Source organism: Crinia signifera, chromosome 5 (genome assembly GCF_055691185.1).
Source record: "Crinia signifera chromosome 5, ASM5569118v1, whole genome shotgun sequence".
In the NCBI taxonomy this organism is placed as follows: domain Eukaryota; kingdom Metazoa; phylum Chordata; class Amphibia; order Anura; family Myobatrachidae; genus Crinia; species Crinia signifera.
In genome coordinates this window covers 165,660,862-165,680,144 of record NC_139221.1, presented here as the reverse complement: position 1 = coordinate 165,680,144, position 19,283 = coordinate 165,660,862, and the positions used below count along the sequence as shown (strand labels likewise).

At 41.5% G+C, this 19,283-nt stretch overlaps 1 protein-coding gene across 9 annotated transcripts in view; it reads left to right on the top strand.

Annotated features, from left to right (window-relative positions):
• The window catches only part of CTNND2 (catenin delta 2), a 444,220-nt gene that overhangs the window by 229,244 nt on the left and 195,693 nt on the right, over window positions 1–19,283 (top strand). For 4 of the 9 annotated variants that reach the window (XM_083188245.1, XM_083188239.1, XM_083188238.1 and 1 more), the window contains exons 10-11: window positions 8,043–8,096; window positions 14,849–14,981. In XM_083188245.1, coding sequence (XP_083044371.1) covers window positions 8,043–8,096; window positions 14,849–14,981 — 187 coding nt within the window. The remainder of the gene's footprint in view (window positions 1–8,042; window positions 8,097–14,848; window positions 14,982–19,283) is intronic. The other 5 variants (XM_083188246.1, XM_083188241.1, XM_083188247.1 and 2 more) reach the window with 2 other exon arrangements.

Below are 19,283 nucleotides of genomic sequence, written 5' to 3'. Positions count from 1 at the left end.
TCAGTTGAAAACAAGCATAAAAATGCATATTACCACACGGACATCGTATGATGTAGTCCCATAGTAGCAGATAACCAGGTGGCCAATTGCGGTCCCAGGGCAGAGTCCAGTTGGTGAATTAGGTTTCTCTGGTGGGAAGGATGGTAAAACCTGGAGGATTAATTGGTATTCCAATGGCTGCCTCATTCTCTGCTGGCACAGACTGACCAACAGGTGTCCAGTCACAGATTCCAGACTATCTGCAATATTAATGATTGGTGGGTAATAATGATATTATTATATACAGTATTATCACTAGGTGTCACAATGCTACTGTATGTAATTCCTTCTGTTTGCAGAGCTGCCTCATTTGTTGTTGGGTTGCATTATTGAGTAATTGGAACCATTTAATCACATTTATGCACAGTATGTGTGGGATCTATGGTGTTTCTTGTGTGCTGGTATATGGCACTTAATAGAGGCTGTGCCTGGAGTTACTGTATATGTAGCACCGCCATGTCCGGGGGGGGTGGGGGGGGGGGTGGGTGGTGGTGAGGTCAGTGCCTCCCCAGGCAATGACCTCACCGCACGTCACCGACCACTGGGGTATTTATACAGCCCAGTGCAGTGACTCATTTATATTCTGCTCCTGAAGAAGCTGGGTGTTTTGTCCCAGAGAAACGCATTGAGCTTTCCTACACCAGTGGACAATTCTTTTTAACGCATCACCACAATTCAAGCCTATCCGCACACTAAGGACATCACCTAGTGCAATTGCACCACCCCATCCGGACCTAATATCCGAGGCAGCCATTGGAATACCAATTAATCCTCCAGGTTTTACCATCCTTCCCACCAGAGAAACCTAATTCACCAACTGGACTCTGCCCTGGGACCGCAATTGGCCACCTGGTTATCTGCTACTATGGGACTACATCATATGATGTCCGTGTGGTAATATGCATTTTTATGCTTGTTTTCAACTGAGATTGTGATGCTAATCGAATGTCCACGCATTTATTTTAATGTATTATTGTAACCCCCTTTATTATTCATAAAGCTTATAAATGATACAGCTTTTTAAACATTATTTTTAGTATTAACTTACCTGGAAGACTAGAAGCAAGTGAAAATTAATTTTAGAAATATTAGGAAAGTAGCAAAATATGTAAAAAGCAAATAGGGTTCATAGAGCTGAACAAAAATAACAAGAAAAATAAACCCTAAAATATTTTGCCACTAATGTGATAAACTCGACAGATGTCTGTAGATCATAAATAGTAATCTGGTTATTTGTTTATTTATTTTTATTATTACTACAGTGTGTTCATCTATGTTCACAAAGGAGGCATAATAGATTACTTTAATTAGGACTAGCTGCAGGTAGACTATACTAGTAATTTTATGCAAGAACATTTTCTGGGTACTAGCAGCTAAACCAGTGAACTCCTCCTGTATATGAGCTCTGGCTGCAAACACACTTTATCAGTAATATGTACACTCCAATATAAGTTCTGGATAGAGGCAGTATAAATATATATATGCTCTGGGGTTAGAACTGACTGCAGCTAAATTTAACCAATAATGCTCTCCAGGGTTAAGGGTTGGCAATTTAATTTGAATTGCAATGAGGCATGGTGACAAAGGCACTTTTCCAAGTAACTAGACTATGGCCCGCAGAGTAAGTGAATACACACACTAGTGGTGTATCAAACAACACTCAGTCCTTTTTTTAGGCATACAGACAGTGGCATAACTACTGAGGGTGCAGGGGGTGCAGCTAGTATGGGTCCTTGTCTGGTTCCAGGGCCCACAATTCTCCCTGTACCCAACCTCAGCTCTGCGTCATCAAGAATACTGCCACCACCCCTGATAACATAAACCCTCTCCCCCTCCCTCCCACTTTCCTCTGAGGCTGCATGGAGGGTATACTGTAGGAAGGGGGGGGGCTCTCCTAATTATCCTGGTGTGACTTGTAACAGAGGCTCTACCTGCCGTATTGTTTATAAGGGGGTTCTGTCTGGTGTAACATGTATAATGGGACTCTGGCGTAACATGTATGTAAGGATGCCCTACCTGGTGTAAAATGTATAAGGGGATTTGCCTGGTAAAACATGTATGAGGGGGCTTTGCCTGGCTTAACGTGTATTATTGGGCTCTACCTGGCATAACATGCCTTCCAGTCTGGCTTCCGTTCTCTTCGCTCCACTAAAGGAGCCCTCACAAAAGTCTGCAACAATGCAACTACTACATGGCCACTACTCTTTGTTTATTTGTCGCAAACTCTCTGCTGCTTTTGACACTGTGGGCCACCCCTCCTGGCTGTCCTTCTACCTCTCTGACTGTTCCTTTTCTGTCTCCCCTCATGACTCCACCTCCTCTTCACTTACACTAACTATAGGTCTCCCTCAAGTTTCTGTTCTTGGACCTTTCCTTTTCCCTCTTTATATGAACTAATTAGCTCTTCTGGCTTCAAATCACCTCTATACTGATGATACTCAAATCTACCTTTCCTCCCTTGACCTCTCTCCTTCTCTGCTATCTCTTCTAGAATGTCCCAGTGCTTTCTTAAATTTAACATATCTGAGACTGACTGGTAATCTTTCCACCATCCTGCACAATCACACTTCCCACAGTATTATTGTCTATTAATGGGACCACTATATTCTCTATCTCTATAGTGCACTGTCTTGGAGTAATCCTTAAATCTTCCCTCTCCTTCAAACCACACAGTCAGCACCTCTCACAAACCTGCAGTTTTCTTCTAAAAAATATTCCAGAATCAGACCCTTTCTCACCCAGGATTTTACCAAAACACTTCTCCACTTTCTGGTCATCCCTAGACTGGACTACTGATATCTTCTTCTATGTGGCAATCCTGAAAAATGCCTCTCTCCACTCCAATCTATTCTAAATTCAGCAGCCTGGCTCATCTTCCTCACCGAACACACCACATTGACTTCCCCTCTCCTGCTAGCCCTTCATTGACTGCCATTGCCTTTCAGAATCCAATTTAAGCTAATCACACTTGAGGCTCCCATACAATAGGCCTACTTGACCTGATTGTCCCGGCAGCTCCCTGGGAGGGCTCACACAAGATTTGGCACTTGATGTGCCAAGTTCTGCATGTGATAAATTGTCGGGGTTCGTGGAGTGTCGGGTAGGGGGATCCAGGAGCCGGGAGCCAGCCAAGCTGCATAAAACAAACCCCATACAAATGAATAGGAATCCAGTGATTGATTGAGAGCTCTATCAGCAGTCACTGGCTGACCATTCATTTGTATGGTTTTTTTTAAAGTTCGCCCTCCGCCCTGCTTCCTCTACCTGCTTCTCTGGTCCCCTCGCTGGCTCGCAGCATCCCCCAGCAGCCACCTCTGTGTGTCCCCTGGTTACCACTTCTGTTTGTCCCCAGTCCACCACCTCTCTATGTCCCCCCAGCTTTATCAAATCTTATGTGCAGAACAACTTGATCCATTGCACATTCGTCCACACATCGGGTCAGAGGAGATGTCAAATACATGAGACTTGGTCTGATTTATCAGCCCGATCTGTCAGAATTGGGTCAAATTGGACCAAATCTCGCTAGTGTATGGGGAGCTTTACTTGCCAAGCTCTCACCCATTCCTCTCCCATTAACATCCCTGATCTAACCTCCCTTAACACTCCAGTCCGTCCTCTTCACTTCACTGATGCATGCTGCCTCTCCTGCGTTCTGATTACTTCTTCCCACTCCTACCTCCAAGACTTTTATGTGCCTCTCCCTTTCTCTGGAATTTTCTACCTCTCTCCCTTTCTACCCCTGTCCACCTCTAGACAAAACTTTAAACGGGTTCTCAAGACCCACTTTTTTCCTAAACCCAGACAAATCTCACCTTACTGTAACTCTCTGTACCATACTTACGGTCGCTGATACTTATGTCAGTGTTGTCTGCTGATGCAGCTATGTTTATATACCCTGCGGATCCCTTGTGCCACCATATAAATAAAAGATAATAAATACATGATAATAGGTTTCTAGCTTGCGTAATTGGTGCTCTACCAGGCATAATGTGTAATGGGGGCTGTATCTGACATAACATGTATAAGTAGGCTCTTCCTGGTGTAACATGTATAAGGTGTAACATGCTTTGCTTAATTTGTAAAAGGTGCTCTGCCTGGCATAATGTGTATAAGGGGTCTCTACCTGGCATAATGTGTAACAGGGGCTCTACCAGGCATAGTGTGTAAATGGGGGCTCTACCTGGCATAGTATGTAAAAGGGACGGTACCTGGCATATTGTGTAACAGGAGATCTACCTGGCATTATGTGTAATTATAGACCTACCTGGTGTAATGTGTAAAAGTGGCTCTTTCTGGTATAATGTGTAAAAAGGTTTCTACTTGGCATACTGTGTAACAGGAGCTCTACCTGTTTTTTAGGGGCCTCTACCTGGCATAATCTGTAACAGGTGTTCTACCCTGGATAAGGTGTAATGAGGTGTCTATCTGGTGTAATGAGTAATGGGGGCTCTGCCTGGCATAATGTGTAATATACCTGGTGTATTGTGTATAAGGGGCTCTACCTGGCATAATATATATAAGGGGCTCTACCTGGTGTAATGTAAATAAGAGGCTCTACATGGATTAATTGTATATGAGGTTCTCTACTTGATGTAATGTGTATAAGAAGCTCTATTGTGTGGTACCACTTTCATGAGGTCACACCACATTTTTACGACAGTGGTGGCATAGCTAGCACTCTATGAGCTGCTGGTTATGTCCCCTTCCACTCTTGACTGGCAAATAGTCACTGTGCACATGCGCACAGTGTCTATTCACAAATTCCCCAACTGCCCCCCCCACCAAGGGACAGTGCTGGCCGCGGGTGACATGCAACACAGTCACAAAAATATGTGACAGTCCTGCGAAAATTGGGACAGTTAAGAGTTATGTAATCAGACAAGCCAAGGTCATGATAATAGAACACAGAATATCATTGCAACAAGGCAGGCATTAGCACTCATGATCGCCCACCAGAGCCAATAAGCTGATATCTGTCATTCAGATTTGACTTCAGTTGACTTCACACTCTCACAAGTTGTGAGAGAGTGAAGTCAACATGAGGGATGACTAAAGCGGGAAAATAAATTGTCAGCAATTATTGGACAGTGGCAGCCACATTTATGAACCCCAATCGACATCAAGCTTGGCTAACATGTTGCTCTCTAGCTGTTGTGAAACTATGACTCCCAGTATGTCCTGTCACAGTTTTGCTGTTAGGGAATGCTAAAACTGGAGCAGGGCATACTGGGATGTGTCACTTCGCAACAACAGTGGGCTAGGCCTGCTCTACATAGTTGCAGGGCTGCTCATGTCCCAATTTGCCTCTATGGATGTGCACTCCAGTCTGATGGCGTGGATTTGTGTCAGTGAGATAAATTCTGATTTGATGTCATGTGTGAAATACATCTCTCTGGATCGCTGACCAGACAGTTCAACACTGCCTATCCTATCTTGCTCCAGCTTCTCTGTTGGTGGCACCTCCTTTCTATCACCTGAGATACGTGCCATGACTGCCTCAACTCATTGCTGGGTGTGCCTTTACCTAGTGTTGCCCAGGAGTTGTGCTTATTTCAATCTATCTGATTTTTCTTAAATATATTGAATCAAATACGTTTCCAATGCTGTCAATGTAAGCAATATTATAAGCATATGCATGCAGATTTATCCCTGATCTTTGATCAGTTATCATTCAAGTGTGCTAATAAGAAAAGAGCCATGCTCCCTGCCCTAGTCCCAGGGTGATGCACATTGCCTCAGTGCCTTGTGTTTCTTTGCAATCTCCAGGACAGGGTAGCCTTAAACAATGATCTCTGGCTCAGTTATGCTCTGCTGCAGGCTTCCACTTAGTGTTATATGGCTTACATCTACAGCAGCTCATGCTGTGGTCTGTTTCACCAATCATTAGCTTCACTTCAGAGAGAGAGTCCACTCAAGCTCCCAGACAGCTTCCTTTTCTAATTTGACTCATCCAAAATTGCGCCCTCTGAAACCTCATGACACTTTTCCTCCTCAAAGTCTCTGGGAGGAGGTAGACATTGGTCCTTTCCAGCAGGGCAGGTAGCAGTGTTTTCATTTGGCAGTGTTATTGGTGCAAGGGGGGAAGCTGGTCCTGGGGCAATGGCACCTCCTGCAACTACAATAGTTACATAGTAGTGTTAGACCACATCGTGAATATTGGATTTTGGGCAGTAAGTTTTAAGCAGGACATTGTAGAACTGAGGAGAGTTCACATGCTTGAGCTTCATAACTAAATGGTAAAAAAAAGTTTAAAATTATAAATAGATGTTCAAATAACCAGGTTTGCTTACTATTGAAAAATGTGCAATAGACATGACCTCATTGATATTTATAATTGTAATTGAGGTCATTACAAACACATTAGAATTTCTTCTTACAAAGGACCATACAGAATACATAAGAGAGATCAATTTTGAATAACGAAAAGATTTCACCATAAACATTCATTTGTGTAAAATTTGAATTGTGGCGCCAGATCTAATGATGCCCAATTTGGCCTGAGGTGCGGGTCCCTGGCCGAACTTGTGCTTTTTTTAAAGTGACAGTCATTTACATGGTGTGTTTTTTTTTTATATTTTATCTAAGTGAATATATAAGAATGGTTTTTAGTAATACGAATCACCAAATGCATATGAAAATACAGTTATTATATACTGTATGAGGACTGTGATACAGATGTGTCCACTAACATTTAGCCTCCCTGCATGTTAAACAGTCCTACTAGTCACACCATCCCATAGCTTGATTTGATACCGCTGAATGTGTTTGCATGCAGATTTTTTTATTATTTCCGTCCAATCCGCACCATCCTTCACTTTTTTATTATTTCACAAAATGGTGCATAGGATGCATTAGCTGATAGGATGCATAAACAGCTACTTATATGTGTCTTGCCTATATTCTGTGTGTGGCCACGGCTGTATCTGCATCTGAAATGCTATGTTATAGTGTTTTCCAGGAAAACACTATAACATAGCATTTCAGATGCAGATACCCCTGCAGCCCTTCACAAAATATAGGCATGCAGCATATCATTTTAATTAGCAGAAGCTGCTTGTTCTTTATATTTTCTAATAAGATGATTTGTAAGGAGAAAAAGTTTGCACGCGAAGATGCTCGGCCTTACATAATCACATGGATGCAAATTATAGTGGAGGATAGCTGTTTGTGGACACTTCTGTTGTAACATCAGGATATTCTGTGTTCCATGTTATCATTTGCTATATTTTCTTCCCTATGGTGGTACATCATTTAATCTAACTGTGGCATAGATGAGGTCACAGAACAAATGGTTTTGATTCTTGTATTTTATCAAGTTAGTAAAAGTTATTGGTTATAGATCATTCGGTCAACCCACGAAAGGTCAACACTGGAAAGTCGACAGGCAGAAGGTTGACGGGGACTGAAGGTCGACAGGGTCCTTAGGTCGGACGGCGGAAGGTCAACAATGCAGAAGGTCGACACATTTATTTAAATTTTTTTAGGTGTCTAGATCTAGACGTCTAGTTCTAGCCACTGTCCAAGTGTACGGCAGCCCCTTACATCGCTCACTACACTCGCAATGCTTCAGGCACGCTATACTCAGCACACTATTCTATTCTTCCTCCATGCACTAGTGGATGGTAGGGCATGAACTACCGCCTGTTCTTGAACCACAGTGGGAAAATAAAAAAAGTTTGACCTTCTGCGTTGTCGACCTTCCGCCGGTCGTGCCGACCTTCACCTGGTCGACCTAAGGACCCTGTTGACCTTAGGTCCCTATTGCCTTCTGGTGTCGATCTAAGGAGTGTCGACCTTTCTTGTGCTGACGTAATGACCATCCCAAGTTATTATGGTGGTGACTGATCCACAAAAGTCATCTAATTAGCATTTTTGCATCAAACAGTATTATTATTATTATTATTATTCCTTTTTTGAGCACCCATGAAGATTGTAAAAACCTGTGGTTGGAGATATCATGGACATAATTGTCTTAAATACATATTTAATTTCTCTATTTTCAGCAGACTGAGCCCACAGAGCACTTGTCCCAAGAACAGTATTTTGAAAGCTCTATGGTAAGGATGATTGGGAATCTTTTTTCATTTAACTCTAAAAGTTCTTATGCTGAATACCACAGGTCTTTTACAGTCATGGGGTTAAAGGCTGTCAAAATATACCCTCTGTTCAATGATTGCCATAAAAATAAATAAATAATAATAATAATAATGATGATGTTATTATATAGGGCTTTACTTCCAATAGATTTCTACATTTCACAACTTGACATTTGCTTTTACAGCCCAAAATAGAAAATAAGCTCAACAGAAAAGAGAACTAAGCATTGGACTTGCTGAAATGCTTGAGTAAACCATTACCGATGTGTCCTTTTATACAGTAGCTTTGCTGCATAGGACAGCATTTAATAGCCTTACCGCAATGAGTAAGGTAGGCCTCATATAGAATACAGTGTACAGTTATGGGTACCACACCATAAAAAATATATATTGGAACTTGAAAAGGTTCAGAGAAGGGACACAAAACTGATTACAGGTATGGAGTCATTAGATTATAAGGAAAGTCTATCCAGGTTAGATATATTTATGTAAGAAAAAAGGCATCTAAGAGGTGAAAGATTAATTTATACAAATATATTAAGGGTCAATACAGAGAACTATCAACTGTTTAACAAAAGGTCTGTACACAGGACACGCGGTCAACCCCTAAGGTTAGAGGAAAAGAAGTTTCGCACCCAGCAGAGGAAGGGTTTCTATACAGTTAGGGCAGTTAGGATATGGAATACTTTGCCAGAGGTTGTGGTGGAAGACTCAGTTGATACATAGATAGTGACAGGTGCTCAATTAGTTTAGTAATACCATTCAGGTGCATGGAAAGGACAGGTATTACCGAGTAAGTAAAAATCCATGGTTTCGCCCAGCTCACTGAATGGTATCAGTAACCAGTCTAGAACACTACATGATAATAGAATTCAGAGATATTGGCTACATATATTTGTGCACATTTATGGTGTAAGTCCCCAAGCTGTCGTCAAGGCTTCTCTGTATATTGGGGGTCCCTGGCACTATATCTAGGTGCAGGGTGCAGCACCCCAAACCAGCATAAGCTAGAAAACTCAGAGCAGCACACCAGTGAAAATACTATAGTGTTATTAAATATTAGTGATAGGTACCAGTTACAGTACCTCTGTCTCTTGCAATCAGATCACTAAGTAAGTAAGTTTTATTTATATAGTGCGCTTTCTCCAACAGGACTCAAGGCGCTTTACAGACATTAAAAATAATAATAAAAAATAAATAATGCACATAATGTAATACAAAGGGTTATCAGAACAAGGAACAAGCAACAATGGCAGTACAGATATACATCACACGTACTGATATGTACTAGACGCATTCTAATAAGGGACACAGACATGGGGAACATATTTACCATATTTACCCAGGCAGCCATTCAGCGGCACCACATGGTGATTGCACAGCCAGTTAGGTAGCCAGTAACAGTACTAATATATATATACTAGATGTACTCTAATGAAGGCCACTGACATGGGGAACATATCATTACTGAGCTGTGCAGTACCCAGGCAGCCATTCAACGGCACCACATGGTGATTGCAGGCGGGCTAGGTAGCCAGTAACAGTACTGAGATATATATATATATATATATATATATGTATATATATATATACTAGATGTACTCTAATGAAGGCCACAAACATGGGAAACATATTACTGAGCTGTGCAGCACCCAGGCAGCCATTCAGCAGCGCCACATGGTGATTGTACAGCCAGCTAGCCAGTAACAGTACTGATATAAATATACTAGATGTACTCTAATGAAGGCCACGGACATGGGGAACATATCATTACTGAGCTGTGCAGTACCCAGGCAGCACACAGATCAGGGCTTTCATTCAAATGTCTTTTCCTGTTTCCTGAATGGAATGCATCATAAATATAAAAATATATTAAAATATCATGGGTTAACAGTGAGGTTTCTAGTTGCGGCCACTTTCTAAATAACCTTTCATAAAAAAAGAAGATTTGATACTGTTCTGTAGTTGGTCATGCTGTTGGGATCTATATTAGTTTTTTAAGAAGAGGTCTAACAATTGCTTATTTTAGCGGTTCAGGAAAAATGCCTGATTGCAAGGAGCATTGAACTATTTTTGCAAATGCATGGCCAATTATTTCAGACAGACTTTGAAAAGCTTGGTTGAGGTATGTACACCAACTTTGGGTAATTTTAGTAATACCTTTTACATACATTGGGTCAAAGCTGGTCCAGGAAAACAGGTTGCTTACTTTGGCAGGCTTGGAAATGTAGCACTCCTGATTGATTGTACAATGAGTATTCCTTGATGTTGGGGAGCTAGGGAAGAGTTGCTGAATGATGATGACATCACCGTTTTTCAACCACTGTGTCATGGCACACTAGTGTGCCTTGAGCTTTTATCCAATGTGCCGACAAAGCTAGAGATGTCCACACCAGTTACAGCCACCACCACCAGTTCAACTGTTATTCACTGGTCTCTTTCTGCTCCAGTCCTGTCTCTGTGGCCTGAGCATATGAGACCACCCACTCCAATGTCAGTGGGTGCAGATCTGGCTGCTGGACTCTCCTTCTCTTCTTATCCTGGTTGGATACAGCTGTTGTTGCTCCCACTCTCACAATGATGGTGTCAGTGTAATTCCCAGGCTCATAGGTTAAAGGGCTTGTTGCTTGAGAAGCTGCATAGGACATGAATCATATTTAGAGGAGATAAGTCACAGGGAGCTAGGTGAGGAGCTGCTCATGTGTTCTGCTCTTATATTGTCCCCACAAGGAGAACATAATGGCAGCTGGGCAGTGACTCATATGGTGACACGTGAGGACATTTTCAAAGCTACTCCCTGGGGTGCTACACAATGAAAACAAATGGCATAGGCACACATTTGTCCTGTGTGCTGCAAGCAGATGAGCCTGGAACAGCCTGTACTTTGTATACATTATAGGCCAATAAGTGGGTATATTTCAGTGCTCCAACACATATTGACCCCTTTGAGTCTTCTTCAGAGTGTTTGTAATGGTTCTTCCTATGGTCGGGTATTTGTAGGCCTCAGTTCGCAGTCCTGAGGCCATCTTGCTTAAGGGCTAGCTATGTAAACCCTTATAAAGATGTAATTGGATTAATAGTTTCCAATGGCCATTTTGTTTTCGGGCTATAGTGTATATCTACCCTTTTTGTTATGAGGTGGTTGTTGAAATGGCTGATGTGATATTACCCTCTGATTGGATCAATATTAGTGCTCTATAGTCTCTATATTCTCTATATTGGTGTTAACTCTAATAAAGGCGGAGTTTTGGAATCCGTAATTGAGTGTGCATGTCCTAGGATCTATATAAAGTATAACCTATATATATATATATATATATATATATATATATATATATATATATATATATATATATATATATATATATTTAACACAAGGTATGGTCCAGGTATTGCGCTAATAAAACCTAATGACTATCTGCTCCTCCGATACGTCTCTCCTGTTAGTGAGAGACACAAAGCAAACGATATGGAAGGGGGTTGTTCGGAGTGCACTAGTGGAAAATAACCTCCTTAATGTTAGAAATTCAAGCAGAAGAAAAAATCCCACAATAGAACTATGATTTGTTCACTCCACTGCAGGCTGAAAGTATTCTAAAGTTCTGTTGTGGGATTTTTTTTCTTCTGGTTGAATTTCTGACATTAGGAGGCTATTTTCCACTAGTGTGGTTTCATCATGTTGGCGTATAATCTATGTTGATACGGCCCTATTCTTTTTTACACTAAAGGAAATGCCTATTTACCTCATGACCTATGTGAATTTGATTCACCACAATTATTGATATTGATTTTCATAAATTTTACAGTATGAGGAACACCTTCCATTGTTATAACCTTGATATAATGCTTTGTGCTACCACGCCCCTGATGAAGTTGTGTTGATGAAATGCGTTGGTCTTTTAAATAAAGGACTACATTCACGAACAAAGTCTATGTTTTATTGCTGAATATCTATATATATTTAGATTTAGATTTATTTATTTATTGGGAATAAGTGTCACCTCTATTCATTCATAACTAATGTTGATTCATTTCAACCTGATGTAAGCATTAAGTTAAGTATGTAGGTAGGTATAGGGCTATAATTATATGTAACATCTGTTGCTTCTACCTGTTATGATGGATTTTATTTCTTATCAGTTTTAAGGCCTCTGGCTGTCAAGGTTTTAAGAATGAACATCCATTTGAGCTGTTCTGTATTAATGTGTTTAATGTAGTCCCCTCCAGTTGTTATTATCCGTGCAGAACCTTATTATTATCAACCATGTAGGATTCATATCATTGTGATCCTTGAAGTGTTTGGACAAGTTGTGTGCCTGTCATCCTTACTCATAGTTTTCTAATTGTCCTCCCTACATACTACATATGGGGCTGGTCTCATCAGAGCAGTTCCCATCAGATGCACTGTCTGCCAGAATGGGGCGCGTGCACATTGAGACACTTGCACACCCCATTCTTGGCAATGGACACGCAAATGCGTCAGACGCTTGCGTGTCTATGTTCTATTCTATCCCCTTCCACCGGATTGCCGTCCTCCAGAATCCTGCTGGTGGTCACAGTGAGAATGGCCCCTTCAGTATAGCCCGCAGGGACAGTTAGGCAGGTATACGACCCCTGTGTTGTTACATGTGATCATGTCTGTGATCTTAATTTCCTGTTCAGTAATGTTGGACTCGAAAGTCTCTATCTTCCTAGTAGTCCGATGGTGTGTTCTGCAGAAGATGCATGCCCCGAAGTAGAAAACAACTTTGTCGGGATGTTGTGTCTAGTCTCTTTAATGTGGTTATGTGTCAACTGCTGTCTCGAGTCTGCTGCCTTTTTGTGTATTATTTTAGGTCTGTTGGGTAAGATGTCGCCCAACACATGAGTGTGTCACTGCACTGTTGAGAGTTCATGCTGAGCCTGCTGTCAGCGCAGCACAGGCTGTAGGTGTGTGTTGTTGCTGCTGCTGCTGACTGGGGGGGGCAGACAGCTTTGCATAGCTGTCCACAAAGCTGCTCATCTGCTGGTAATACAAGCAGGCAAAATTCTTTCCTGGCGATGATGTGGGGGCGCATCACCGCTCACCGCCGGGCTGAACACACTGGGCAGCTTTGAGCTGAAAGCCGCTCAAACTTGGTGTTTTGAGTGGCTTTCAGCTAAAATCGCCCAGAGTGTATGGGCCTTAAGAACCTTTGCATAGAATTTTACATACAGTATGTCATCATAGTACATGTTGGGGTAAATTTGCGAAGTTCAAATGGATTTGAATGCCCATATTCGTAGCCATTCGAGGTGATATATGGCCGTAAATTTGTATTTTATGAATTTACTAAGGTGTTCAACGTATACTTTTACAACCTGTATTGTATATCCATTCCTATTTCATTTTATGAATGAATACACCATTGAAAGAATCCAAATAGATTTTACCATTCACTTGAATGGTAATCCAAATTTACTATCAGGCTGTATGATATATATGGACGGTAATTCTGCAGAAAATGGCCATATGATGCAAAGTTAGTTGCTTGGGGTAATGAAGAGCATTATAACAGAGAAAAAACAATCCTGAGACTGTCATATGAATAATGCAAATATTAAAAAAACAAACATATTTTATTTTGATAAAAATTATGTTGAAAATCTACACATCTATTTTCTGCTAGGTGCAATCATTTTATATTTATTTTATAATAATAGGGTATTTTGGGACCCTAGTGATAGCTCCACATGGGGAAATTTACTAAGATGGGAGTTCTATTTTACATGGGATGTTGTTATGGGCAACCAATCAGAATCTACTTATTATTTATTTAGCACCTTCTAAAAGATAATAGATAGTATCTGATTGGTTTTGCCGTAGGAACATTCCATGTAAAGTATAACTCCCATATTAGAAAATTTCCCCCTCAGCGTCTAGGTTGACAGTCAATAGGTCAATGTTAACAAAAGGTTGACATGCACTAGGTCTGTGTGGACAAAAGGTTGACACAAGCAAAAAGTTAACAAAAGTTTTTCACAAGGCTTTTTTTTTGTTTCAATGTATTGAGCTTTTAGAAACATTAACATCCACGTGGACTCCAAATGGGAATGACAAAATGTGGCAAATGCAGCAATGGTACATGCTACACTAATTGGCGGGCCCATGTCGATAACATTTTTTAATGTGTCAACATTTCCCATGTCGACATTGAGTTTGCATCGATATTTTGTCCATGTCGACCTACTGCATGACAACCTTTTGGTGTCAACCTATTCACTGTTGACGGTATTAATTTCAATCCAGACCTGATATCTGACATAGCAGCAAAGAACTTTATAGATTTTCACCCAAGATTCCCCAAGTTAGATTCCTGAAGTTAGTTAATTTCAGTTGAGGGAAGTCTTCAACCCCAGCCCCATCCACACTACTCACACACCTCCTCACACTGGCACTTCCTCTGTCACTTCTTTACTGTTACATGCAGCTGCGAAAGGTAAGTATAGTTATGGATGAAGGGTCAGCGATAAATTGTAAACCCCCATTGAATCGTATATATACTGCACACCCCGCAAGGGTTATAGAAGTGCCCCTGGATATAAAGCGGAAGGTTAGAGATAGGGCTGGCATACAGCAGAGTATGTGATTTATTGATCATTAAGAATTTATCAGCCAAAGAGAGTAGGAGGTTGATGGAAATCTTTTATGTAAATTGATATTGTAACTACATAAATGGTTTATATATTTGCAGGGAGTTTGGCTGGAGAGATCCAGAACTTCCGGAGGTAATACAAATGCTACAACATCAATTTCCTTCAGTACAGTCCAATGCAGCTGCCTACCTGCAGCATCTATGTTTCGGAGACAATAAAATCAAAGCAGAGGTAAGTAACACACTTCATCTTTTACTATGCAAAATCTTTTTCTAATGGACAAAACTGAGCTGCACTGCAGGTGGGGCAAGCGTAACGTGCAGAGACTTAGATTTGGGTGAGTTATATTGTTTCTTTTTATTTTTTTTATATTTGACTAAAATTTAGATTTCAGTTTGAATACACCTCACTCAAATTGCTCTGCATGTTACATTTGTGCCACCTGCAGTGCAGCATTGTTTGGCCCACTAGAGATAGATTTTGCTTTAGCGATCCTTACTGAATTACCCCTCGTGTGCACTTATACACTAGCACTAATTTTTTTTAGAAGCCAATTAACTTATCAGTATGTTTATGGACTTTGGGAGGAATCGGATGACTACTCACGCTAACATGGAGAGAACATAGACACCCCACACCTACATGGCACTGATAGGTATTGAACAAATGATCCAAGTATTAATAGGCATGAAAGCTAACCATTGTGCCCCTTTGCCAGGGCTGGATTAAGCACGGGGCAAAAGGGGCGGTCTCCCCGGGGCCCCCACATTGGCACCGCTGTGGCGGGTGGGTGGCAGGCAGCAGGGTCGGGCAGTGCGGGGTGGCAGGGGGTCCCTGAGGCAGCAGGGCACTGCAGTCAGCGGCAGGGTCCCTGCGGTGGATGGGAAATAGAGCTACTAGTTCCCATATGCCGCAGGGACCCCACCACTGACTGCCCATCCGCCGCAGGGACCACGCTGCTGACTTCCCATCCACCGCAGGGACCGCGCTGCCCGCATCCCCGCTGCACGGATCCCCGCCTCCTGCATCCCCGCTGCCCAGGTACCACCTGAATGGGGGGGGGGGTCATATTGTTGTCCAGGGCCCCCACAGACCTTAATCCGGCCCTGCCCTTTGCTGCTCCATTAGTTGCACCTTATTTCATTTTCAAGCACAATAACATATCAGTAGTATGCTGGTACTTTTCATTTTTATACCAATTGATTTAATGGGGAAAATTTACTAAGATAGGAGTTATATTTCACATGGGATCAGAATCTACTTATTTATTAAGCAACTTCTAGAAGATACTGGTATTTGATTGGTTGCCCATAGCAACATGAGCAGAATTCTTAGTAAATTTCCCCCAATACCTCTTGTATTTATTTTTTAAATTGAGTTTATTTATATGAAAATTTAGCAAACATTATATACAGAATTCAAAACAGAGAAAAGATTAAACAAAATAAAACTCTACAGCTGCCCATACACACCCCGATACGGGCGTGCTTTTCGTGCTTAATTAGCACGGATAACATCGCATTGCATTGCCTGTGCACACGTTGTGCATGCAATGCGATGAAAACTAATGCGATGCAATGTGATGAAAACTAAGTACAAAAAAGTATGTGCAAGCACATACTTTTTGTACTGTGCGATGAGGTGCCGCGGGAGCGCGCACCTCAAAGCACACATCGGGACAGCCCGCATCGCAGCGTGTATGGGCTGCTTACCTCCTGTTATTCTAATTGTGTACACACGGTGAGATTCCCTTGCTATTCGACTTAAGATTTGAGTGCTATGCAATCTTTGCTATCACTGTACTATTTACATACAACTCATGCTAACTACATTCAATTTGCACTATATAGTCATTGCTACCCTGTCTATCTGGGTTTCCATTTGTGCTATCCCGGGAGCGCCCATCAGGATCGCAAGGTAAAAAAACCTGTGCGATCTGCATACGATCTGCTTGCGATCTGCATGCGATTTTGACTATATAGTCAAAATCTCATGCTGGATTGTACCGTGTGTACACAGCATTATTTATACCAGCAATTCTCTTTTGGCCCATCGCCAAGTTGACCTTTTGCTTGTGTCGATCTTTTGGAAAAGTCAATCTAGTGCATTTTGATCTATTGGCATGGTCTTCTGTCTAGACATTGTCTGTGAACCATAGCACTCTGTCTCACTTTACAATCCATTAAACTCATACAGCAGGAGACAGGGCCACAATAACGTAAATGCGGTGCCACATCTCCAAGACTGGGCACTTAGTCTCTGCCAATCCCATCGCTGTGCCTACTTGGCTGTCCTCTCTTGAAGGGGCAGCACATAGTCAGGGCTGTAGACAGCCTGGACAGGCCCCAGTAAACCCTGAAGGTTGGCCACGTCCCCTTTTAAAACCTAAGAATAAAAACCTAATGCACAGATTCAGGAGAAGAGAAGTGAGCATGACAAGTGAGATCACTAACCCCCTGCAGGCAGAAAAGACCCCCCCCCCCCAGGCGCCACAGTACATAGTTGGTAAGAGTGGTATATATGTAGTGCAGCCATGAATTTTGCATTCTCTCTTGTTGTCTCAATACAATTTATTAGTTTGAATGCATTTTTTACTGCATTAGTTTGCCTATAGGAGATTAGCATTTATAATTTTGTTGAATTTCTTTGTGAAAGGCAGATTACTATACCAACAGCATGAACTGTGTGCTTCTTTGTTGATTTCAGTGTTATTTTATACAGTAGTTTTGTTTTTTTACAACTAGGATAAATGTTTCTTTTGTCAGCTGCAATAGATTTCCTCACAGCAGGGTTTTTGTGTGTTTTTAATTTTTTTATTTTATGCTATTCAAAATGTTTGATTTTGCTAAGCCGGTTTATGTGCTTAGTGTGTCCTTTCTTCATTTCTTTTCAGTATCCAAATAGATTTTTTGGTACTTATGTATTATCTGGGCTCCCATGTTAAATGCACCCCATTTTTTCATACCCCTACTATCCAAATACACATGGAGTTGATTTTATATAGTGTGGCGAGCGCAGCGAGCCACCGTGCCCGAAGCGTGGCGAGCGCAGCGAGCCCCGCGAGGGGATGCGGTCTCATAAGAAAAATGGGAGCCCAGATATTACATAAGTACCGATTTTTTTTCTTTCCCTTACAATTCTCCAATGTAAATGTTGATTTAAATGTACTGACTCCATAGGGAACAGAAACACAGTTTCCAATTTTTCAAATTGTTGGCTCTTTTATGTGTACACAATCGATGTTAACATCTGACGATTAACTAATACTTGGCAGAAAACAATACACTAGCTCACAACAACCACACCTTCACTGTAAAAAAAAAAAGGAATATTGCCAAATCTCATGAAGCAATACATGCTACTTGTAATATATAAACTGCAAAATTATAGGTATTGTATATCCACATTGTCCCTGTAATCAACATATTTCTGGTCTCAAGTCTGACTTGAGACTTGCTGCAACTAGAGTGTTTACACTAGGGATGAATTGAGCATATACTCACAAAATGTGGACACATGGAATATGCAGTGACAATAGGCATGCAGATGCAACAAAGCAGTGTTCTGTCCAGAATATTTTGCAACCCAAGTGACATTAAGATGTAGCTGGGTGGGTGGACTAAACATAATATACTGTTCCCTGCGGATATTGCACCTACGTCACTATTTCCCGATTTCGCAACTCTTCAAACCAAATTCTCATTCCCAAACGCCATCTTCTACCAATATCTGCAACTACGGGAAGCCGAGTTAGAGGAGGAGCTCAGCCCTGGTACGTGGTCCAAAATTAGACGCTATTGCGAAAAGCTCTATATCCACGCGAATCAAAGAAAATGCATTCAAAATCTATTATCGATGGTACATGGTCCCTGCTAGACTTCACACCATTTACCCATCTACCCCTGATAAGTGCTGGAGACTCTGTAGCCAAAAAGGTACTTGCTTGCATATATGGTGGAGCTGCCCAGTTATTCAGCTCTTCTGGACTGGGGTCTAATCAAATCGATCTTGAATATACAAATAGCCCCTTCCCCATCCTACTCCCTTTTAATGAGACCAATTCCCCACATTTCACCTGCTTCTCAAAAATGAATCACATTCTCAATACAGCTAAATGCATGATCGCCAAAGGATGGAAGAACCAGTCACCTCCAGCTAAAACTGCTCTCATTAACGCTATCTGGGCCACATACAGAATAAAAAAAATCACCTCCTTCTTAAATGATTCTTCACCTAACTTTATCAAAACTTGGTCGCCCTGGACATCCTACTTTCAGGTTGAGGCCCCCTTGACCTACATTTAACTCCCCTGCCCTTCTCTTACATATCAAGGCTAACCGGCAATCTCAAAAACCCTCAACAACTCTCAATAATTGTCAAATTATTTCAAAATTCTTCATGACCTCCTTTCATACAACCCCCCCGTCTAAACCTATCCATCCCTATTCCAATCCTTTATCTCCGACTCTCTGCCTACCCCCCCCCCCCCCCACCTCCTTTCTATTATACTCTAACCAGACCATAACCCTAAAA